The 24354-nt window shown below is 44.8% G+C and overlaps 1 protein-coding gene across 1 annotated transcript in view; it reads left to right on the top strand.

Annotated features, from left to right (window-relative positions):
• Positions 1-3746: 3746 nt before the first annotated feature.
• The window catches only part of COL20A1 (collagen type XX alpha 1 chain), a 95762-nt gene continuing 75154 nt past the window's right edge, over positions 3747-24354 (top strand). Inside the window, exons 1-5 of the mRNA XM_032766402.2 lie at positions 3747-3874; positions 11102-11189; positions 17386-17496; positions 22665-22808; positions 23316-23474. Coding sequence (XP_032622293.1) covers positions 11114-11189; positions 17386-17496; positions 22665-22808; positions 23316-23474 — 490 coding nt within the window. The 5' untranslated portion in view covers positions 3747-3874; positions 11102-11113. The remainder of the gene's footprint in view (positions 3875-11101; positions 11190-17385; positions 17497-22664; positions 22809-23315; positions 23475-24354) is intronic.

Genomic DNA, 24354 nt, shown 5'->3' with positions numbered 1-24354 from the left:
TGGTGGGGTTTGACTCAGACTCTTAGCTGTATGTATTGGCCTGCCACACAGCACCAGAAAAGAGAAAATTGGAGTGGCACAATTTCTCCTTCATGGAAGCCATGTTGGCTTATCTTTTTCAGATCTGGTTGTGTTACAACATGGAATCATAGAATCGTAGGACTGGAAGGGACCTCGAGAGATCACCTAGTCCCCTGCACTCATGGCAGGACTAAGTATTATCTAGAACATTCCTGACAGATGTTTGTCTAACCTGCTCTTAAATATCTCCAATGATGGAGGTTCCACAACTTCACTTGGCAATGTATGTCAATTTCTGTTCATGTGCCAGCCATTGAAAGGGACACAATCATACTATTAGCAATGGTTACCCTTTCTTTTAAGTTTCAGACTAGCAGCCATGTTAGTCTGTATCCACAAAAAGAACAGGAGTACTCGTGGCATCTTAGAGACTAACGAATGTGTGTGTGGGGGAAATAAACTGCTGCAAATGGACCATTTTGATTACCACTACAAAAAGTTTTTTTCTCTCCTGCTGGTAATAGCTCACCTTAACTGATCACTCTTGTTAGAGTGTGTATGGTAACACTCATTGTTTCATATTCTCTGTGGATATATATATCTTCCTACTGTATTTTCCACTGCATGCATCCGATGAAGTGGGCTGTAGCCTACGAAAGCTTATGCTCAAATAAATTTGTTAGTCTCTAAGGTACCACAAGTACTCCTGTTCCTTTCTTTTAAGGGTGATGCATATCCTAGTGGAGATTATACATGCACAGGCCACTATGGAGTGAATTAGATACAGCATGTTATTAATCATAACAAGAAACTGGTCTTCAGTTGACTATACATCGTGCTGACAATTTGTCCCTAGGATTGCTTGAAGTGAAGAGAAATTAGTGATGTGTTAAAACTCTGTTCCAGGTTCCAGGGTCAATCAGTGGCAGGGCATTTGTGTCAGAGATATGTGATTCTAAGCATTAGGGATGGAAACTTTGGCTTTATAGAAGTCAATGGAATTTTTGCAATTTATTTCATTGAGGACAAGATTTCACCCTGTTGGACTGAGAGTCACTTATTCAGCAGCTGGGTCTAATGAATATTTATTAGGGCAAAACACTCAGAGTAGTGATCAGTTACTCACAAGTGAGAAGCTTATCAGGATGATCTCATCACAGTCAATGAGACAATATAGCTTCAACCTCCCTTTGTTACACAAACTTCTTTATAACTTTTTGTTATCTTATACATATGGATTAGTCTCTCATTTCCACATTAAATCTCTTCCTCTGTCAGTACAGGTTTAGTGGGAGTTCAGACTGGTCTTTTCTAGCTTATTAGTTACTTTTATCTTTTCTTGGCCTCTCAAACATGATTGCTTAGCAATTTCTTACATGTGCACAACACTCAACAGGATTCCTCTGCAGTTTCTTACACATACGCTCTTCTACTTATGCTTACGCTGTTAAATGTTATCAGAACCGACTCGTCAAATCTACAACAGGCTTCTGTCAGTCCTAAATATGCCTTCACTCGCAACACTTGTGAGTTAATTCATTACTGGAGCTGGCTGGGAAATGGAATTTCTGTCCTGGGGGGGTTGGGGAGGGAAAATTTCTTGGAATCTTTTCATCCTGGAATCGGACAAAAAAGCCAAACACTCAGTTTTGTTTTTTTCCAGACCTGAAATTCTGCAATATTTTATTTTGGGAACACTGAAAGATTCCTGCTGCATCTCTGACATGAAATATGCTCAGTCAGATAGCCAGGCAACTAGAGAGTCCAAAAAGCTTGTCTATCAGTCAGGTGGGCAGCCCAGTAACTCATGTCATTTGGGCTTAAATTGGAGCTGACCTTCTGAAAATCTGAGCCTGATTGTAGATGCTGAGGACTTGTAAAAATCTGTTCCCAAGTGTGCATCATAAATGGACATGGCTGTAGAAATGGCTGCTCTGTGGATTTACTGCGGCCGCTTGCAGTGCTTCTGCCATTGATGAAAAACAACTATTCATTCCCCTATCACTGGTGCAGCTAGCATAGGGATTTGTGTGATACTGCACAGCAGATCACTGTAATATCAGACAGAAAGATATTGTAGTGGAGGATACACAGAGGTCCTTGCAGGCACTAGAGGGAAACTGGGCAGTCTTTCAATCCATTTATCAAGATACTGGCAGTTCCCATTTCCAGCTAGGTGAAATAAATCGTGTGCAAAGAAAGCTGATTGGTACCCAGAGCATCTTAATAGATACGCTAGTTTAAACTCCAGTTTGACTTGGATGCATAAGTAGTGTGTCAACTCTAGGATCTACTTCAAACTGTAGGGTTCTAAGTGTAGGAAAGGCCAGTAAAGGTCCATGTTGTCAGGTTCTCATGCAGAGATCTTAAGGCAGGTAGAGAGGGATACATACCAACCTTTCTTTGGATCCAGAACTGAGCGCAGAGGCCCAAAACCCAGTAATGAAGTTTTGATCTGGATCAAGATTTTTTCCCAAAGTTCAGATGAGGGTGGGGCACAGTGTTCCATTTAATGCATACTTTTAGTTTTAGGATAAACAGCAGCAACTCTAGGTAGCTATTAAAATCCATGAGAGTTCTGAGAAAAGGAAATTGCTTTAGTTAAAGAGAGAAGTGTGTGGATTAGAGTGAGGGAATTATGAAACACACTTTGTTTTCTTTTGTTAAATTTGAAGCTGTTTGTTTCAGGTTTTGCATGAACTGTATTATATTATAACAATTTAAATAATAAAAGTATGAAATAAAGCACTTTTATGTATTTTTTCATATTTCTGAAGTGAAACTTCTCAGAAATTTCATTGTGTGGAAAACTTTTGCCTTTTCATTCTGATTCAGGATGAAAGAAAATTCCAAAATGTTGGAATTTCCCATGCAATGGAAATTCCAGCTTTTTCACCAGCCCTAATTGTGACACACTAGCATAGTGCCACTGTTAATCACTGGAGATCTCTTTTACAATCTAGTCTAAAATTAGAACACAGTAAGGATGTGACTGTCTGCTGCTGTATTCTGGGCAATGGGTCCAAACTCTAGACCTTTCATTGAACCTCAGTAGTGCTGCTGGTGGGAGAAGAGGATTCTTTCAGAATAATCTCCAGTTGCAAACCTGACCCTAAAACTTTGGCGATGGGTCAGATACAAAAGCTGACAGTATTTCACTAACACTACTGTTTTCACGGGATTTTGACTGAGAACAGTGTAAATCTTGCGCGTGCTGCTAATGCTGTGAAACTTCCACAATTTGTGGCCAAAATTTGACCCAGCAGTTAATAAGACTTCAGTAGCTTCAAACTCTGCTCCCACAGTTTGGGTCCCAGGCTTGCAAAACTTACAGGTGTGCTTAACTTCGCACAAGGGCATGCAGGATCAGGGCCTCTGAAATGTTCAGGCAACTTAATCAGATGTGGAAATGTCCAGCTTGAAGCAATCTCTAATTCTGAGTTAGTAAAATGCAATGGTATTCCATTTTGCCTTCCTTGCTGCACTCCCAAGAAATTCATAGATCTCCTTCTTGCTGGATGGTCAGCATTTGAGCCCTCCCAATATGCTTAACAAACTCAAGCATGGTTTGCAGAAAAATCAAATAATCTATTTTACAAACCAGGTTTGATTAGCCATATGGAGCAGTCCAAATCTGAAGTGTTGTTCTGTGCTTGCTGCGTAAAGAGGGTGGGGAGAAATCAATAGTGCATCCTCTCTCTCTTTTCCTCTCTCTCTGTCAGCAGTCAAGAAATCTTTCAACTATTCTGAGAGGCGGGCAAAGTGCTGGCTTCCTTTGTCAGGGATCAAGAATGTAGTCAGATTCTTTGCACCTCCCCAGCCAACTTCAGGGAAAACAAATTGAAAAGCAAAGGTTTGTGACAGATCTTGGTTGGTTTTGAAGCTGTTTCGATTTCTCTGTGCTAGGCTACAGGGGGTTGTATTGTTTTGTAGAGTGTGCTTTTTTTTGCCTATACGCTTTCCTTTCTCTTGACAGAATAAAGAACTCTTATAGACTTGAAAACTTTGTGAAAAGTCCCAGCCAGTGCACTGACCTAGCCAAAGTTTGATGGTTTTGTACAGTTCTCAATTCCATAGCGACAGCAGGTCCTGAAAGCTTAGAACTTTGGTCTTTTTAAGGTGAAGTAATTTTTAGACTCATGTTATCCTGTGATGAAGTCTAAATTCCCCCAAAACTGACAGGAATGTCTTTCTTATAATCATTTGATGCTCTGTAGATAGTGAATGATTCCATTAGAGAGGTTTGCTCTTTAGTGACTTTTTTGTGGCACTCAACCTGAGGGAATTTCTTATGAGTGAAGTAGTTAGAAGGGTTTGTTAGCTCATAGCTGAAGGTTTGATGATAATCCTGGTTGTCTGGATTGTTTTTCCCTAGCTGTTGTTGTGTTTATATGCCTGTACCAAACTGGTACTAAGCTTATCTATGGTTTGGGGAATTTTCATGCTGTAAGAGAACCTAGTACCTTAGTATTCTTTGAGGTTTTTCTCTCCTAATCTTTTTGCAGCTTCCAAGTCCCTTTGGAATCCTATTAACAGCATCTTTAAATTCTCTTCAATTTACCTGTTGAACATGGTGAAGGTAAATACAGAAGCAAAATCAAAGGTGCTATGTACCTTGCAGGGGGCGTGAGAAAATCTTGGTTTAGAGGAGTCCTGTCCCTTTGCTCGTTTTATACCGCACAACATGCAGCCCCAACTACATAATCAAAAGTGTGGCAGGTGCTAGAAAAGCATCCCACAAAGTGTTTTGGTGTCAGTAACGAGGCATTTTTCACCCAAAACCCCACCCTTTTTTGAAAAATTCCCAACCAGCTGTCGCACCTTTTCATGGGTGTTTTTTTTCAAGTCTGATTTTTAGAAATGTTCAAGTCCTGAGATAGCAGGTCACCCCATGATGCTAAGCAGGTATCACTTCCTGGGATTTGGAGCAGGTGACTGACTCTGGAAGGTGTTTGGGAAGCTTAGAACTAACTGAGCTTACCAGCTCCAGATGAGTCAATCTCTGAAGGAAAATTTCACTCAGCCAATGATGCTGGCTTCACCTGTCATCTTCTCCCATGAGTATCTTTGTGGTTTTTCTCATGCAGCCTCTTGTGAATGGAAAATCCTCTCTGACCTAGGCTGTAACACTGCACCTCAGCAGACCCGCATGCCAATTTTGTAGAAAACCTAATTTTCTTTGTTTGAAAATAAAATTTTTGAAAAACTTCTATTGCAAACTTGGAAAATGTCATCCGGTGCTAACCTTCAAATTCCACCTCAAATTGCACTTGATACTGATGGGAAATTGCAAATTGACAATGGCCAGGAGAGACGGTTGCTAATATAAATGAATTCAATGTTTTTAATGATCAGGAACCAGCTAAGCCAGACAATGTAAATGCATGCTCTTCTTGCTGGTTCTTTTTGCTTCTAACTTCATCCCTTCCTATTGTTGATGTTAGCTTGTTGCATCTTTTTAAATTAGACCATCTATGATTATGTGGCAGGGACACTTTCCTGATGCATTTGTGCAGCACCCAGAACTCTGAGCCTGATTGGAGCTTTTGAGTACTACTCCTTATTATAATAATGACAATATTATTATTATTATTAGACCCACTTTGAAAGGTGGCAAATTCTACCTCCTCAGGAAATCCTAGTGACTGGGAAATAGGTATCGTGCTCTATGTACTGTCCATGAATTCCTTCCCTGAGAAAAATAATGGGAGGAAGGAATCCACATGCCGGAGGCTCTGTGCTGTCAGAAGGGATGATGTCGTATAGTCCTGTCAGTATCTTGCACCTCACCTCTGCATGGCTGAATGCTTACACCATTAATGGCAGAAATAAACAGGTGGAACAACATGGGAGGCAGTTTTCTGTTCAGCAGTTAACCCTTAAGGTCTGAAATCTCACTCACCTGCTTGTTGGGGGAGGGATAACACTGCCTGACTTTCATCTACACTTTCCAGATGTGGATCTCAAAACATTTTACTCAGAAGCTCCGTATTTTTGTTTTCACTTTACAGGTGGGGAAACTGAGGCACAAAGGTGAAGTGACCTACCCAACGTAACCCAGCAGGCCTGTGGCAGAACCCAGGTCTCCTGAGTACTAGTCTAATGCTCTATGTACTAAGCCATAAGGATGCAGGTGTACTTCTTACCCTTGGGTAATTTTCTGAGTCAACACTTGATAAACACGATAAATATACACCTCTACCCCGATATAATGCTGTCCTCAAGAGCCAAAAAATCTTACCGCGTTATATTGAACTTGCTTTGATCTACCAGAGCACGCAGCCCTGCCCTCACAGAGCGCTGCTTTTCCGTGTTATATCAGGTCATGTTATATCGGCGTAAAGGTGTATTACTCTCCCCACTGAAGCTTAAAGGTGCAGTCTTCTGTCTGAATCAGAATATTGCAATGGGCTTGATCCGACCCCCATTAATGTAAACAGGAATTTTTATACTGAAAGGCTTTATAAAAGAGCCAGGTGTTATTAATTACTTTGCTTTCTTTACTTAATGGACTTTGGATCCAGCTTAATCTTTGCTGAAGTGTAGAAACCCGTATACAATTCAATATTATTCCTCCAGATGGCATCCTCTTTGCCTCTGATCTTCCTAGCAGAGCTATGGGAAAGATTGCTAGCATAATAAATAAAGAACAGTTAAAAAAATTAGTATTCCTAATTTTAATTCAGGACCTTTTTGGCAAGTCCCAAATTGTTGGCTTTGCATCAGGCATTCATAAAAAGGTGGGCTTTGCATTTTTTTATATGAAGGTTGATCTTTACATCAACACAATTTCAAAATGTGGATATTTTTCCATGAAAATATCTATATAAAATGGAAATGAGAAGCAAGATGCTGAAGCTTTCAGATTTTCAATGGCAAATTGCAATTGTTTCACACAGCCAAGTGCCTTGCAATGAACACAGTCGCTGCAGGGGTGTAAGTTAACTACCATATGTTGCGACGTGCATGTCTTTCCATTGCAGCATTTTACAGTTCCTGGATTAATAGTGTAGGAAATTCTGGCTGACCTACCATTTTTTCCTTTTGACTAATGAGGAGCTGACACAATTGGTGGGAAACAGAAACACCCATTGCTTCATGTTCTCTGTGTGTGTATATATATATCTTCCTACGGTATTTTCCACTACATGCATCCGATGAAGTGGGCTGTAGCCCACGAAAGCTTATGCTCAAATAAATTTTTTAGTCTCTAAGGTGCCACAAGTACTCCTGTTCTTTTTGCAGAAATTTGCCAGAAGCCACTTTATAACTGTCCATCATCTTGTACTAAATCGAAATTTTGCTGTAGAGTGAATGGTAGAACTAGTGTATACAACCTATCTAAGCCAAAAGTAATATGACTGAACAGTGTGGCTGTAGAAGTGGCAGGGGCTGATTATATGGTGGACTATGTGAAATGAGGCCAATAGAATAAAGTTTAAACATAGGGACTGTGAAACATTGGGCCTGGTGTTCCATCACTTGAATTGGTTTTGCCCTGTTGGACCTGATTCCCAGCCTGTTGAAGTTGATGGAAGTGCTTCCATCGACCTCAGTGAGCTTTGGAGGGAGGTCCTTTGTCCTGATTCACACCAATGTCAGAGAGGAGAATCAGACTCTTGGTTCATAAACAATACGCTCACTTACACTGCTGTAGATTCAAAGCCGCTCTTTAGAACGCCACATAGAATTTCCCCCTTGGTCTATAGTGGGAACAGTTTGTCCAGGGATACCTCAGGTTCTTACAAATCTCTTTATGTTGTGTGAAGCAGCAATGAGCCAAGGCCATTATGTCTCATGACTGTGGCAATGGAAGATGGGCTTGTCACTACCTGTTGAGAGCAGTGGAAATGGACTGGGTAAATAACCCACTGAATGTTTCCATAAGAGAAAAATTCCTCTTTTCTGCATGAAGATGAATTCCTCTGATGTTAGAGAAGGGCCTGAAGTAGGAACCCCAGATCCATAGTTTGAACCCCTATCCCAATTCCAGGGCTGTCTGGCTTCAAGGTGTTGGCATTATATGGAAGGGATCAGTCAGAAAATTCAGGTCTGGATTCATATTACACCTCAGGTTTGGATTTGGGGGTTTGGCTCAGACCTTTCACTTCAGATGGTCCAGCTGAGAGTTCAGATTGACAACTGTTTGCCCAACACGTGGGACCATTATCAAAGTGAATTAAGGACTTGCTCTCAAGATTGGCAGGCCCAAAGTTGGCATCTTTCCAGCTCTTTTAAATAAAACAAACAAACCACACACCCCTTCCCCTGTATTTTAGCCAGACGTATGTAATACCTTCAGAGAGAAATTGACTGGTGGTATGGAGGGTCAGTGTTTGGATCTCCCTTGCTGTTACAGCTGGTGGGGAAAAAAGTGTTTTGTTTTTCATGAAAAGCTGAGAGGGAAACTGGAAAAAAACCATTTTCACTTAAATATCTTGTGGATTTTCTCAGGTTTTCATTGAAAAACTGAAAACAATAATTGTTCATTGCCTGAAGCTCTGCAAAATATTGAGGAAAATTGGAAATTTTGTCAAAAAGCCTTTGTGTGTTGGTGGTTTTAATTTTCTTTTACAAAACAAGTTTCGATGCAAAGTTTAACAGGTTCTATCGGCTGAATAGGGGCTGTGTGGGGTACTGCAAGGGACCCTGCACCAGCCCTACGGGATATGGCTGCACTGCAGCTGGGAGCTGGCTCAGAAGTCAGCACCAAAGGCCTAGTGCAAGCCACTGCGGGACCATGGCTCTGAGTTTATACAGGTCTAGTGGCCGCCACTCTTGTGCAGCTGGCCTAGAGGAGCTGCAGTGGCTATTCCAGTTTAGTCAATAGCAGTGTCATTGGGACAGCCCAAGAATCAAAAAGTTTGTTTTTCTGTAGGATCTACGTAAATGACTATTGGTTTTACTTTAATATCTCTTAGGAATAAAACTGGAGGTTTAAAATGTTTAAAAATGGTTAACTGAGGATGAGATCTGGATTTTATCCCCCAGAGGCCTGTAACATTTTGAAGGCCCTATCCTGCAAGGTACTGAGTGCCCTTAACTCCCATTGAACAAGGAAAGCAAAGGATCAGGGTCTTGACAGTGCAAATATATGGCCTAAAGCACTGTTGTTATAATTGTCCTTTGATTGCACTTCTCCTTTCCTTTGTGTTGCCCAGAAAACCTGACAAGCTCACGATCTCCTGCTGCCTTCCCTGGGCAGCCATGCCTCACGCTGTTGCCTTTCTAGCTAATGAGAGCTTTGGCGAGAGAGAGAGGAAACGTATTGCTTTGAAAACCCACAGAACACCTTCTGGGGGGGAGAAAAGAGGAATCAAAGGAAAGTCCTCGCTGGCACCGGGGCAGAAAGCGATACGTAAAGAGACGCTTGCTGTCAGGCACCGATTGTTCGGAAAGCTGCAGGAGCCGAGATGAGGTTGCCTGGCAGTGCAGAAAGGTAGATGAAGGCATGCAAACTGCCCACCGAGCGAGTCCTGCAGTGACGTGACTGAAACTGATGGCCTCCCCCAGGAGGAGCTGCATCCAGCTTGTGAAGCAGAAGGCGTTGCGGAGAAAGGGCTGATTGCACTGTGTAGGAATTGGGTACCAAGTGCTATACGCTAGCGGGGTTGCTCATATCGTTCTGCAGCCAGCCTCTTCCATACTACTGGTGTTTTGATGCAGGCAAAATGGGCTGAGTGAAGTTTCCCAATGCAGCCCTGGCGAGTGGGAGTGAATAGTCTGTGTGTATCAGTGTTAGCAGGTGTGCAGGTTCCCCATGATGTTCTGAGGCTGGAGCAGCAGAGGGATTCAGCATTTGTGAAACTATAGGCTGCTTTTACAGCAACTTCTGGCTTTTTGAATTGCTGGTTTCCTAAGCCCCCAAAGCGTGATAATTGCTCATTCAGCAGCGGTAGAGTCAGGCAGCACCCAGAGCCAATCCCAGGTCTTGAGATTGTGGAGCAGGCATCTCTGAACTACGAACCGTAAAGCACTTGGACCAAGGATCTGCCAACATTAGAGAGACTCCCACTGACTGGGTTTTGGCTCATAAGCCACCATACGGGCGCAGGAACTTGCACTGCAGGTCTGTCCATCTGTCTGCATCACGAATGGTGTAGGATTGAAGCCCTGGGTCCATGCAGACCCTGGATGTGGATCTGAATTTTGTCGCTGTCAATGTTTTAGTTGTACAAGATTCTCAATCCCATTCCCAGAGTTTTGCTTTGAGTTTAGGGTTTGAACACGCATTGAAACCAGGCAACACCTTCAACTTTGAATCCAAATATTCCTCTTCTTTTCAACCCTGCTCCGGAGACAAATCAAAACAAAAAAACTATCCAAATGCGTCCCTGGTGTAACATCAGTGAAGTTATGCCAAGAATTAACTTGGCCTTCATCTCTGGACTGCTGGTGCTACAAGCGCAATCAGGTGTGTGATTATAAAGCTGCGTCCCTTCTGCTCCATGCTCACAACAATCGCAATGTCAAACAGTCTGTGCTTTGAAGAGTGTTCATTGAATAATTCTTCTTTTGTGGGCATTAAGTGTGGACTTTCCCTCCTCTTATATTGTATTCCAGAAACCTGAGAGAGGTGCTGGGTTATTCTGATGTAACTATATTTTGACTTTTGCTGTGATGATTGGGAATTTTTTTTTTTTTTAATTTTCAAAAACCCAGGCAATTCTGAATTCAAAATTGCCAATTTTGCTGATGATACTTACACTGCAGCAGACTAGAACTGCTTTTCCATACCTGTACGGGCTTCACAGCACTGAGCAAGGATAAAAGAAATGTTGTTTAAATCAAAAAGATGTAAAGAAACACAGGGCCAAAGTCTGCTCTGTTGGCTGTGTTGAAAATAGTGATGGTCCTGGAGGCTGAATGGCTCATCGGAGATGGCATCAGTGTAAACTTCACTATATTGCCCGTCAGTGAACCCCTCAGTCCAGTCTGAGGGTGACCACTGCTGGGCATGAGAGGGGAGCATTCACTCTTCTGCCTATTTATCAACAAGGGAGCCAAATTAGTCCATGCAGTAAGTGCGGTTTTGTTTGTTATGTGGTTAGACTTAAAGTGCCTTTTCCTCTCCATATAGGACCAGGACGTCATGCTGAGTCACATGTCCTTCTTGTTTGCCTGCATAACCTTGGCAAGTCATGTCATAGGACACGCGAATGGTCAAGGTAAGCAGGGGCTCTCTGATCAGTTTTAAAATAGGCATTGGATACAATAATTACGGGAGTGGCTGTCACCTGAGCTAAGCTAACAGATCTAGTTGGTCCAAGACCCTGTACTCAGCTTCATCACATTTCTCAGTTTGTTTGTAAGCAGATAACTTTTGAACACTGCACCTGATCAAAGTGTGTGTGTGTGTGTGTGTGTGTGTTGGGGAGGGTTTCAATCTGGGGTTCAGTTTTGATCCTTTATACAGAGATACCCAAATGATGGAATTTGGAACCGGGGTCAAATCCCATTCTAGCCATTTCTGTTTTAGATACCTGGAAGTACTGACCCAGAATCCGAAAATGTAGCCCCAGAAAGACATCATTTGATATGAGATGCCCCAAATCTGAAAGGCAGACACAGTGACGGGCAGGGTTGAAAGGGAATGTTCTTTGTCTGTTCCTTACTGGAGAAGGTAACCTTGTCCTAACCCCCTGCAGGACTTTGGTTTTATTTTCAGAATAGGACTAAAACTGGTATACGCCGTCAGCAGCCAAAACACTGACCACGTCCAAATTACATTGGCAGTTTGCAAGGTTTCCTCGTCAGTGCAGAATCCTGTTATTTCAATGCCAGCTAAATTGCTCTTTACAATGACATCCCATAAGTGAGTATCTGATTACCAGAGCTCTCCCCAGTTTCCTGCAAACTAAGGTCAGCATTACAAAAAATGTCAAGGAGGCGTCTTGCTTTGTGGCATCCCACATCTCTCTGTGCCAGGGAGAGATGGTTCAGTTCCTAAATATAGTCCAGTAAGTCCCTTATATAAGCACTTAACAAAGGCTCACACACAGAGACTTATTATCATTTTGCCTCTTTGACCTTGCACCACCTCTGGCTATGCAATCCCAGCATCTCCTGCCTTCCGGGGACAGGAACTAAATGGCGAAGGGTCTGCATTGGTTGAAGGCACCTGAGTGCCAGATGGATTCAAGTGATGTACCCAGGTGTCCCACTTTAGAGTCAGGCTGGTTCCCAAGATGCAGCCTTTAATAAAGGACCCTTCATATTTTCAATGCTATTGAGTTGTTTAGGCCTGAGCTGTCGCAGTATCACAAGAAAGGTTAGCGGAGCTAGTCTGAACACAACTGGGATAACTACGCACAGAGCACACGTGCTCCTAACGTGGATCTTCATGCCACCTGGTTGGCTGGCGGTAGTGCTTCCTTAATTCTCTGGGATGGCATTGCTGTAGTGCTGGGTAGATGATCAGGCAGGTAACTGGAGGAAGGTGATTCATGTGGTGAGGGGGAGTTTTAAAATGCAGTTATGGGCAGAAAAGTGGTTTTAAAAAGTTATGGATCCACTTCCTTTGCTGATGAAAATAATCACTTCTGCTGGTAGCACTGGAGAGCCAATCCAACTACCAGAGAGAGAGCTAGAGTCTATTCTGGTCTATAGAATTGCTCATGAAGTTCCTGTAGCATAATTATTACTTGGGATTGAGGAATGAGCAGGGAAAAGCTTACGTTGACTTTTAGCAGCTGAGGTTGGGTTTGCAGGCCTGGTGGTTATGCAAATCCTCTTCTTTATTTGTAAAGTGAACAGTTTTGAAGAAGAAAACACAGAGAGAGAAAGATGAAACCAATTTTCCACCAAACAGGAGTCCAGGGCAAACTAAGAGTAACTATACCTCAGAGAAAACAGGCAATGTTATCCAACATAACAGAAGATTTAAGCTGAGGATTGGGATAAGAGTTATATAGCGGATCAAATGGAAGCATGCTGGACAGACCTATCTAAAGAGTCAGAAGGGAGGTCATGAGTTAGCTTCATTGCCTTCATCTTTATTTTGGTCAAATGTCCCTGTCGTCTCTGACAGACTCTGTTAATATTTATGCTCCTGGACGTAAGCAATAAAGATTTAGGGAGGCTGATGTTCAAGACAATGAGTGTGATATCCTAGTAGCTCTTATCAGTGACTGGGAGACATAAACCCAACTGCTAGAAAGACCTGCTAAGCCTATGGAATCCTGCATTGATATTCAGTGCCCCAGCTCAGTTCTGGTTTTCCTTTTTTCTTTGTGTCAGATCAATAGCAGGGCAGCCTTGGACAGATCACGCCTAACCTAGCATTGGTCACGTCACCTCTGCCTCATTTATAGTGAAACTTCCATAGCAGCTGGTGGATTACACTGGTGTTACCTACAGTCCAAGGTCTGGTCCCTGCATAATTGCCAGAGTAAACAAGTTGCATGTAGGAAAATGACCTAGGCTAGGTCTACCCTGCAGCTGGGGGCAAGCCTCCCAGCCCAGGTGGATAGATCTGTGTTACAGGGCTCATGCTAAAAATATCTGTGTTGGACCAGTTGTGTCATGTTAAAAAAGAAGTGGGTAAATTAATTCTTTTGGTGTTCCACGCAAGGCAGCAGCAGGGTGGACACTCGGGTGGAGAGGTGCCCTTTGTTTGAATTGGGTTTCAGCTAGAATGGCATCGGGGGGTGAAAAGCAGAAGTGGTGTGAAAATGCGTTTGTGTTGCTCTTTTTCACACACAGAGTGATCACACACCGCCAGCATTTGCTTATCATGGGAGAGCAGGGGTGAGTAAATGCTGTATTTCCCAAGTGAGAAGTGATGGGCATTTACCTGTAACTACACTGTTGGGGTGGATGTTGTGGCTTGGGCCACAGCCTTGGCTCTCAAGCCCAGGGGGTTGGGTGGACTTGAGATCCCGAGCTGCAGCTCACATCGTGATAGGTCCCCTGTGCTGTTTTTAGCAAGCTAGGTCAAGCCTGTGAGCATGAGTCTGGTTTCCCGGGCGGAGAGGCTCACCTCCAGCTGTAGAATAGACACACCCGCCAGTGCTAGTCCATTGCGGGGTCTAAGCAGGAATATTTTGAGGGGTCCTCACACAACACATACTCATAATTAATAGGTTGCCCTCTTGAGCTGCTCGGAGCCCTAAGCAATTGCTTAGTCTGCTTGTGCCTAGAGCAAGCTCTGATACCCAAAATGGTCTGTTATGAAGTCACCTTCTAGGGATTTAGGTGACAGTGAGATTAGATCACTGGATCTAAGTAGTGGCATCCCACTCTTGAACCTGTCCTCCTGTCCCCTCTCCACAAGGCTGCGGGAGACTGCCGTGAACTGTGCTTTGTGACATGCAGGGAGCATGAAGGTCTCCTGTGTAGCCTCTTTGCACCTTGCGCCTTTCTGCAGCAGGTCCATGCTGGTTCCGCTGTGTTCAGAACCTTCTGGGTACATGGTTAGTTCATGGGTGTCTTGGAAGGCGGCAGTCTGTCTGGATTTGAAAGAACATATATCCATGCTGTGTACCTGACAATCCTCCAAGGCTTCCATTTATCCTGGCCATAACTCCACGTCAGCTGGAGAGCAGGGTTACAATATCAAAGAGCGCTTGTAGAACCCAAGGCAGACAGACAGTGGGGCTTTCAGGGAGCTGGAACTCATTTGCATCCAGAATATAACAGCTCTGTAGAGAGTCTTGTCCTTCTCATATTCATCTGCAGGCATTCTGGCCTTTTAAACTTTTGGGATCCTAGAGTTAGGGCTGAAAAGCTGGATGGCACATGTCCATCAGAAGACAACTCCCTGTTTCATCACACTATGAATCCGTCATTGTTCCATTCTCTTTCCCCATTTCTCTTTAGATTTGACTTTGGGTCTGGTCCTTCCAACGCTCTCTGCCCCTGCTCTTTAAATGACAGGGCGCAGGGGAAGGATAAAAGACTTTTAATTTCCTCCATTTTGTTTTTGCCTGGGTGGTATGTGAATCTGAGCCTTGTTTTCCCAAAATAGTTGCCTGCTAGTTGAGACGTTTTTGAGAAATGTCTGGATCAAAAGGTTAGGGTGCAGATGTTGGACTGAAACAAGTAGGCCCTCATTGCCTAAACCATTGCTAGCTCCTGCTTTGTGTCTTGGGTTGTAACTACCCAGTAAAAGATGACAGAAGGCATTTGAGTGGAAGACGTTTTTGATCCGAGTGGGCCCTCAGGATAGTGCCATTCAATGGGAGGCTTTTCCTTACAAGCAAATTTGGTCAGTTCTGAACATTGAACCTCTGGGTGTTTATACGTTTGCTATCATTAAACTCAAAGGAGAGAAGGGAAAAGTGTTCCTAATGATTTCTAAGGAATAGTCAAAATTCTTGACTTTAATGATTTGTCCAGGCTGTGTTTTGCTCCTCGAGAATGTTGTTCATTGTTGACTTTTATCTTTTAGGGCCTACATTTTTTTAGGGGGTCTCTCTGTCTTTGCACATTTTCACAAACGCAGATGTGTATATGTATTTGTAAAACAGTGAATGGTCACTGCAACTGCTAATTCTATGCACAATTCAGTATTTGTGCATTCGCTTACCAGTTTTCCACGTGCAAATGCTGCTTTTTAAACTGTGCACCTGCAACTGCATTCCTAATTTTTGCATTACATTACAACAATTGCATGTGCAATTCTGGTAATCGTGCATGCAAATAACCATAATTGGCCATTTGCATTCTTAGTTACCAGTTTGCCTTTGCAATCATGGTGATTACAAATTAAATGAGCAATTATTTCCACATTTTTGCTGCACGTTTTTGAAAATGCAGTCAGAGGACACACTCCCATGTTGAATTTCATGGGTGCAATGAGGGAAACTTACTGAAAAGGTTGCTTTTAATTTGTATGTGATATTCAGGTGGAGGGACTATAAATCTGCCTGCTTTACACCCTGCATCCAATCAAGTAGAGGTATTTTGTAGCTATATTTCAGCTAAGAGCCATCATCATTTAAAAGAGTAACACGAGTTTAAGGATCTAGCTGGAAGATAGGGAATCTCTCTGAAATGGAGATTTAAAGGGAATGGGTGTCAGGAATCAGGGCTTGCATCAGAGTCAGGCTGTGCCAACTTAACGAGCACAGCCGCCCTGTAATAGGCTGCCTGATTGGCTATGCCAGTGAGAAGAGTCAGCAGACCAGCACTTAAGCTCAGTAGCAGCAAGCAGCAGTTTAGTGGCTGCTTAAAGCATTTGTCTGTGGCTGATCTAGCTCCGGCACCTCCTCCTTCCCATCTGGAATCCAGCCCCACCCCTGCCTGGCCTCACTCTGGGTAACCTGGTTCTAATCCTCAGCCCTGATTCTTGGCCTCTGACTTTGTCTGTGACCAGTGGCTCTGGCTCTGGGCTCCGCTCCTGTTCTAACCAGTAGGCCTGACTCCTGCTCCAACCACTAGGCATGACTGCCCACATCCCACTGTGAGCATGTGCCCAACATATTGTAAGTCTTGCTTCTTTCTCTCTGCCTGCAGTTCATTTTCCTCTGCATTTGCTGATTGTTTGCTGCCTCTTTGCCGCAGCAGGAGGTTTTGGGGTTGGTACAAGCTGGAGCCTGCTGCCTTCAGAATTATAGTCCTGTCAGGGGTCGTTACTTACCCTTGATCAGGTTGTGTATTTTTTAACATCTGGCCTCGGAACTGCCTGGGAAACTCTCTCTGCAGAATTGCGAAACATAGAATCTCTGGAATTGTTGTTCTCCTTGGCAACTTACGTCTTACGGGCACGTCATTTGATACCTTTCGCCTTGTTGATATCATCCTGTTTTGATGCAGTCCTAATTCCGAGATGTTTGGTGGTACGCTACAGAGAAGCCTGCACCTTGAACCAGGGGTGTAAGTCGCAGCTCGAGGAGACACACTCACGCAAGCTCTGATTGAGCTATCTGCCTTGAGTAGAATCTCACCCGAGACTCTAGGTGCACGCTCAGGGCCATTAACCAGAGTGGTGGGCGAGGCTATGCTCCTTGCTCAAAGTGTAGATGTTACACTATGGTGTTGCAGGCCAGCTGGCGTAAAAGCCTTGGATCCACTTTGGTCTCCATTGCCTTTATGATCTAGCAGGTACTGAGATGCCCATGTAACTATCCTTGCCCTCCTTGTCTCTTGCACTGCTCTGCTTATCGGTAACAACGAACAGAGGGTGTCTTGCTCAGTAAATTGCTGGTTATGGTAAACTCCTTAAAGTCATGTCTGGTCTGAACCATAACAACAGACAGATTCTCCGTTAGATGAGAAGAAGGAAAACCTTCTCCTCCAAAATCGTGGGGACTGATGGATCCAACTGAAAAGCAGACAGATGGCGAGTATGTGTGGACTGTGGACTGCTTGCCACAGGTGCCTCTGGACCTAACACAAGTGATGTTTCTGCTTTTCTTTCAGGGCCAAACCGGTTGAAACTAACCGTCTTCTCGGAAGATAGGCTACAGATGAAATGGAAAGAAACAGAAGGGAACACCAACGGGTATAAGGTTCAAGTGAAGCCCATGGCAGGTACGTCCTGCTGGGATCTGGATTTGACTCTGCAAGGGATACAGGTTGCAGGAGCCGCCTGAGCCCAACTTTCAGCTAACGCACATCTAGGGGCAGGAGGATGTGTGTTGACTGCCAATAATCTCACTGTTAGCGCTGCCGTCCTACGCTGCCAAATGGGGTGAGGCCGCTGTTGCTTTCTGTGATGGTCTGAATATACTTCATCTATTAGTGATACTAGAACCTCCTTGTGCACTTCACAACCTCCTCCCAGGGCTGCTGAAGCAGCAGCATCTCTGGCTGGGATTTTCAAAGCAACCTAAAGAAGCTTGGCATCAACTTCCACTCAAAGCTCAGGAAAGTTAAGCTCCTAACTCCCTTAGGCATCACTGGGAATCTTGTACTTTAAGGGTACTGCTTTTTCAGCAGGGTCTTCAAAGCTCCATGGGGTATCTGTGTTTTATCTCGTGCTTCCAGGTGGGGGACCTTCTGACCTATTTTCTGTCCACATTTACAGTCTGTGCATTTCATCAGGGGATGGTTTAGAGCAGACGTAGGCAACCTTTGGCATGGGTGCCGAAGATGGCACACGAGCTGCTTTTCGGTGGCACTCACACTGCCCGGGTCCTGGCCACCCATCCGGAGGGCTCTGCATTTTAATGTTATTTTAAATGAAGCTTCTTAAACATTTTAAAACCCTTATTTACTTTACATACCACAATAGTTTAGTTATATATTATAGACTTATAGAAAGAGACCTTCTAAAAATGTTAAAATGTATTACTGGCACACGAAACCTTAAATTAGAGTGAATCTATGAAGACTTGGCACAGCACTTCTGAAAGGTTGCTGACCCCTGGTTTAGAGCATCATTTGCACACAGTCCCTTGGCTTGTCCACGCAGGCTGATTTCCTGGAATGCTTTGTGTTTCTAGATAGTCATGTCAAAGCAACCGGGGAGCAGCTCTTTACCAATGTCCTGCATACTAATTCCAGTTCCTGAGGTCTTGAATCAGCTTCTGCATATAAATACTGTCCCTGAGTGACTGGCAAGATTTAGTGTCTTGCGCCAGAAGATCCCCAGAACCCCTTGAAATGACAGCACAAATATATATTACATACTGATTTTTTCCTCCCTGGAAAGGGGAGGTGCCCACTTTGACACCACCTTGTCTGCTGACAAGGCCATGCCTGGTGCCTTACATTTTTGTAAGGGCACCTCTCTCTGCAGCCCTGAAGGTTTTACAGGAATTAGATCCACTAAAATAATAGTAAAATCCCACACAAGGCCACACACAGCTCAAATTCCGACTGTAAAATCCCTCCTCCAACAGAAAAAAAAATCCATCTAATTCTGTTGCCCCTTTTGGTAGTTTTGCAGAGGGAGTTTGTAGAATTCCTAGGCTCCAGAAGACCAAGCTGGGCAGCAGATTCCAGAGCTGAGGACACTTTGTGGGCAATAGCCGTCCATCTACTGCTCTCTTACGCCAAGGGATTTTTGTCAAGCACTTCTGCTGGCTATGTCACTGAAAGGCCTTGCAGCGAAGCAGAGGAGGGTAGCTATCAGCAAGCTATCAGCAAGGAATGCATGCATGCACACCGGCTATTGGATGGGCTTTTACCAACCCTGCTTCTAGCTCTGCAGGGACCTGTTTGCTCAGCTGGAGTTGAATGTTTCTCACTTCCCCATCCCCAGTTACAACTAGAGCTGCAGTGTGCATGGGAGATTGTCAGAATTGCAGTGATCCAGGCAATTCCCTTCTCACAGACATTCACTACTACATGCCTAAGGCTTTCCCTAGTGCTCAGATTTAAAGAGTAATTTCTGGACCTTTAAAGAAGACATCAGTTCAGAAGCTTAGGGATCAGAAACTTGTCAGTCATAGTAGTTTCAGACGCATGGACCTGTCAACTCAGACACAGATTAGCAGTCCAGGGAGCAGTTGAGTCTTTCTCCCAATGTCTCCCTTCCTCTTGGGTTTGTGACCACAAACTTCACTCAGTCAGCCTCACCAGAGATGTCTCATTATAGTTGAAGCGACCATGGGTTTGTGTCAGAGCGAGGATACTCTTTCCTTTCCCCTAGGCTTGTCTGAATTGCCATTGCAACTCTAGCGCCCTCGTAGCCAAAATGGAGTCTTCTCTGCAGGCAGCTTTGGCCAAGAGAGAGCGCACGCAGGAATGCAGCAGGAAAAAATCCCTTCCACCCCAGGGGCACCTTTTCCAAACCCCCCAGAGTGAACACCCCCCGCCCCCCAGGAAAAGTACAATGGATATAACAAAGGGAAGTATTTATTTACAGAGGGATCAAAGGAGAAATACAACAAGGTGAAATATAGGGGGAGCAGTAAAACAGGGCTGCATCCAAACCAAGGCCCCACGGGCCCAGTGGGAGCACAGTCTGGAAGGGCAGATACCGAGCAATGTGTCTGCACACAGAGTTCAGGAGTCCTGAGCAAAGTTCCAGTCCAGTGGTGAGTCTTGGGTGCTGCTGGTCATCTTTGGCGCCAGTGAACTTTCCCCAGCAAACCCCTCTGGTGTCCTCTTCTGCCGCTATCTGCAAAGCCACACAGAGCGACCACCTCCCCACTTAATTAGCTACAGCCTCCCTCCTTATTCCCAATGCAGAGTCACTAGCCCCAGTACTAACAACCCCACCCAGCTCTGGACAGCCATGATACTGGGTCCATCTCTGGCCTGTCCTTCTGGGGCAATTCCTCCCTGGCACAGTGCTCCCCCTGGCTCCTGTCCTGGGGTGTCCCCAATCAGCCGCCCTGTCCTTCCCAGGCTTCAGGCAGGTTCCCTGCTGCTTCACTTTGTGAGGGCCTGCGGGCTGCAGTCCTTCTTTCTCTCTGCAACTCCAGAGCCACCCCTCTCACTGCTTCCCCTCCCCCCTTGGGGAAAAAGATTTAAAGGGGTCATGCTCTCTAAACCCCAAGGGGTTACACCATATGAGATCTTTCCAGGAGCTTCAGACCTTTCATTTCCCATTGGGCAGGGGTGAGGTACTGTCATGATCATGGATGGTAGATGAAACCTTGCTCCAGGGCCACAATGGGAGAATGATGGGCACAGGCAGCACTGTCACCCTGTCAGATAATCAGTGGCGCCAATCAGACTTTCTGCCCACAGAAAACATGTTACCACTCCCCTCCCCTCATCTCCTCTCTCCCCCTTACATGCATTTGGCTGCGGCTTTGGAGAGTTAATCCATAGATACTGTCCCCTCTGTTCTGCCGCTTCGTGCCATGTTGGTTCAGTAGGGGCATGTCCACAGAAAGGTGGCAGCTGCCCAGAGGCAAAGGTCCAGCTGAAATATCCTCATCACTAGCTGGCAGATTCCTCCAGCGGTTCTAACTGAGCGATATTGCACTGATGGGATGCAGTTTGACAGCGTTGCAAGTTGTATTACTTTAAGTCACAAATTCTTGCAGCAAGAGGAAGAATGACTGGGTCTGCAAACTAACCCCAGGGGAAATGCCGCCTCAGAGACGAAGCCCTTAGCAATGTCACTGCTACGCTCCCCACAGCAGCTCCTGTCTTAAACTGACGGGTGGTGGCGACCTCAGCCTTCGGTCACCTGTGAAGCTGCTCTGTGCAACCAGCGTTTCTAAGTGCCGCCACCAAACATCAGACAGCTCCAGTAGCAACATCGCTGCTGGCAGCTGCTGCCTGACATATGACGGTAATAGAGCTGCCATGGACTGTTTGATCTGTCAGTGCCCTGTGGTCTCCTCTTTCTATTCAACTTCTCTGTTTCTCCATCCATCCATTGCTGGACAGCAGCGTCACAAACTAGCACAGCAGTGAGCCAGCGAGATTTTACCACTGGCTCTTTTCCAGTATGTTCGATGGTTTGAAATTAAGCAAAACATTTCCCCCCCATCCCTACCAATGGCATCTGTGCTTGTGTAGCCGCTAAGCATGTGTCGGGGGTTTTGTGACATCTGGTCACAGGATCTATGAAACCTAGGCTAGCCCTGCTGATAGAAGGCGTCACTTCCAGAAATGACCTCTGTCTGGATAGAGCAACTGAATCAGCCAGAGAGAAATGGGGTTTGCTCAGATAGCTGGGGTGAAAGTGACAGAGAGAGAGAGGAGAGATGACCCACTGGTTAGGGTACCACCGATTGGTTCAGAAGATCAAGGTTCAGTTCCCTGCTTTGCCACAGACTCCTTGTGAGACCATGGCCAAGTCACTTAGGCATAAACTTTCAAAAGTGGCACTTAGTTTTGAGTGTCCAAATTTTAGACCTACTGGTTCTGATTTCCAGAGGTGCCAGATACCAACAGCTCCCAAGGACACCAAGGACAGGGGTGGATGCTCAGGAGAGATGGTCAGGAAATGGTTTTCTTGTACCAGGAAAATGTTTGAGATTTCGATTGTTCTTCCTGATTCACGACTGGAAAATATTTTGGGAAAAGAAAAAAAACAAATTTTCATGAACAAAAATAAAATAAATCAGTTTGGATCAATTGATACGTTTTGCTTAGACAATTCTAAAAATTTTTGTTTCAATTTGAACTATTTTTTATTTTATTTCATGATTTTTACTCCAATTAATTCCGATTTCAAAATGAAAAGTCACTTACAACAAGGACATCGGAATATTTTGTTTAGAAAATATCAGACCAGGACGTTCTAACAAATTTTGAAACTTTTTGGGCAGAGAAATGGATCAAAACTGACTCTTTCCCACAAACAGTTTTGTTTTCAACAAACTAATATTTTTTTGGATGGGAAAACAGCTAACTGAAAAATTCCTTCTCTGCTGTGGTGTTCAGCACCTCTGAGGAGGCCATTCCCCAAAGTGTACAAAACTGAACTCTCAAAATTAGAAGTCAATTTAACACATTTGGACCTAATTTCTCTGGGCTTCATTCCCCGAGCTATAAAATGGAGATAATAGCACTGCTCAACCAGGAGCATTGCAGGGACGTGTTTATACACTAAAATTGAGAGGTGCTCATACACTCCAGTAAAGGGGGCTGTGTAAGTACCTTGGATTGATAGAAGTGGTGCTGCCTGGCCTACATTCCATTAGATGGAAGGAATTTGCAAGAGCTCAGCTGTCCGGTGTCCTGCAGTTGAGACCCCTGTCACGGCTCAGAAAGCTCCCACATTCTGCATCGAGCCTGTTTTCAAAGGTGTCTGTTTTGTGTCTCTCCCCTCACAAACCCCATTCCAGGTGACCCGGAACAGGAAGTCATGCTGAAAACAAAAACGTCTAAGGCAACAGTGGCGGGGCTGAGCCCCACGAAGGAATACACCCTGCAAATCTATGTGCTCAATGGCTCCCAAGAAGCCCTGTTTGCAAAAAGGAAATTTGTGAGTAAGTACGATGCACGGTATGTGCTATCCTCATTGGCGTGGCCTACAGTGCCTGGACAAGCGGGTTTCTTTCGAGTTAGTCCTCTAAGGGTATGTTTGTGCTGTGGATGCACCCGAGCTAGCTTTAATGGAACAAGGAAATTGCAGCCGCCCGTATTTCAGTGGGGGTTGTACAAGCCCTCCTGGAGCACTGGGTAATTACACGCGGGACTAGCCCATATTGAAGCATGTGGTGCTGCAGCTTGCCAGTCCCTGACCAGATCTAGCTCGGGTATATCTCCTCCAGTTGCAGTCACACCCTGTGGGGGCAGTGTGAACATCCCGTGAGTGGCGTTGGACATCGACATAGCATTACAAACTGTCTTTTTGTGGTGATTGTGGTTGGAGTGGTGGTAGAGGGCACAGGGAGAGCCTGAGACCTGCAGTTTGTGGGGCCGATCTCAGTGGCACCAGGTTTATGCCAACTCCCTTTGCTTTTCCACCTTCTCCTTTGCTGCTGCTCTTGCAGTTCAGGAGCTGAAAAACGTCTCGCAGGCTAGAAATACCCAAAAGAACAGAGAGACCTCCCCAGGAAAGAGCATCACCCCTTTGAGAAATACAGCAACTGAGCACATTCCAGCAGCTAAGACAATGTCACCGCCTCCGAGTGAAGCCTCAACAAAGACTGGTATGTACAGGGTCGGTGCACAGGCCAACAGCCACAGAAAACCAGGAGGAGGCAGGGTAGCAGAGGGGGGAAGGAAGGGGAATGGGGCAGAGACTATCTTACTGTTCGGTGTTTGTATAGCTCCTAGCACAATGGAGCCCTGGTCTGTGGCTGGTGGTCCTAGATGCTACCACAATCCAAATAATAAATGATAATCTGGCCATCAGAAGAGAATATTTCCAAGCAACATTCCTAGAGGATGCCTTTCAGTTCTGGGTAAGGGACAGGACTCCTCGTCTGAGAATCCAGCCAGATTCCTAAGGGTCCTGTGGAAGTGTAAGGATGAGACCTCCCCTCGCTTCATGTCTGGGTTCTCCCCCTGAGAATGCAGACCCCTATTTTTCCTGAGCCTTTGATCATTTAAAAACCACCCTGACAATGGGCCAAATTCAGCCCTGGAGTAAATCTTACTTCAGGTACACAGTAGTCGGCATATTGCATATGCTTCCTCTCCAGCTAGACAAAGCTTGTCCGTGCACACCTGGGGCTCGCAGGAATTCAACTCCAAGGGATGCATTCACATCTGGTAACTGAGCACCAGCCCCTTTATAAAAAATCCATGGCTGGTTTATATGTAGACATCACAACCCTAGTTCATAACACTTGGCATGGCCATATAGGAGTCCATGATCTACTGCGGTGACAGAATTTAAGATTTTGGTTCCAAAAACCTAGATCTCTACCTCTTCCCCGATAGGAGAAACTCCATTAGCAGCAGCAGGGTTAGGGCTTCTAGCCTCTGTGAGCCAGCCGCTGGGGGTCTGACACAGTCAAACATGCTTGTGCCAGTCTGCCATTCCATTAGGTAGAACTCAGTGCTGAGGTATACATGCACTTAGCC

Source organism: Chelonoidis abingdonii, chromosome 14 (genome assembly GCF_003597395.2).
Source record: "Chelonoidis abingdonii isolate Lonesome George chromosome 14, CheloAbing_2.0, whole genome shotgun sequence".
NCBI lineage: Eukaryota > Metazoa > Chordata > Testudines > Testudinidae > Chelonoidis > Chelonoidis abingdonii.
This window is presented reverse-complemented; position numbering and strand designations above follow the sequence as displayed.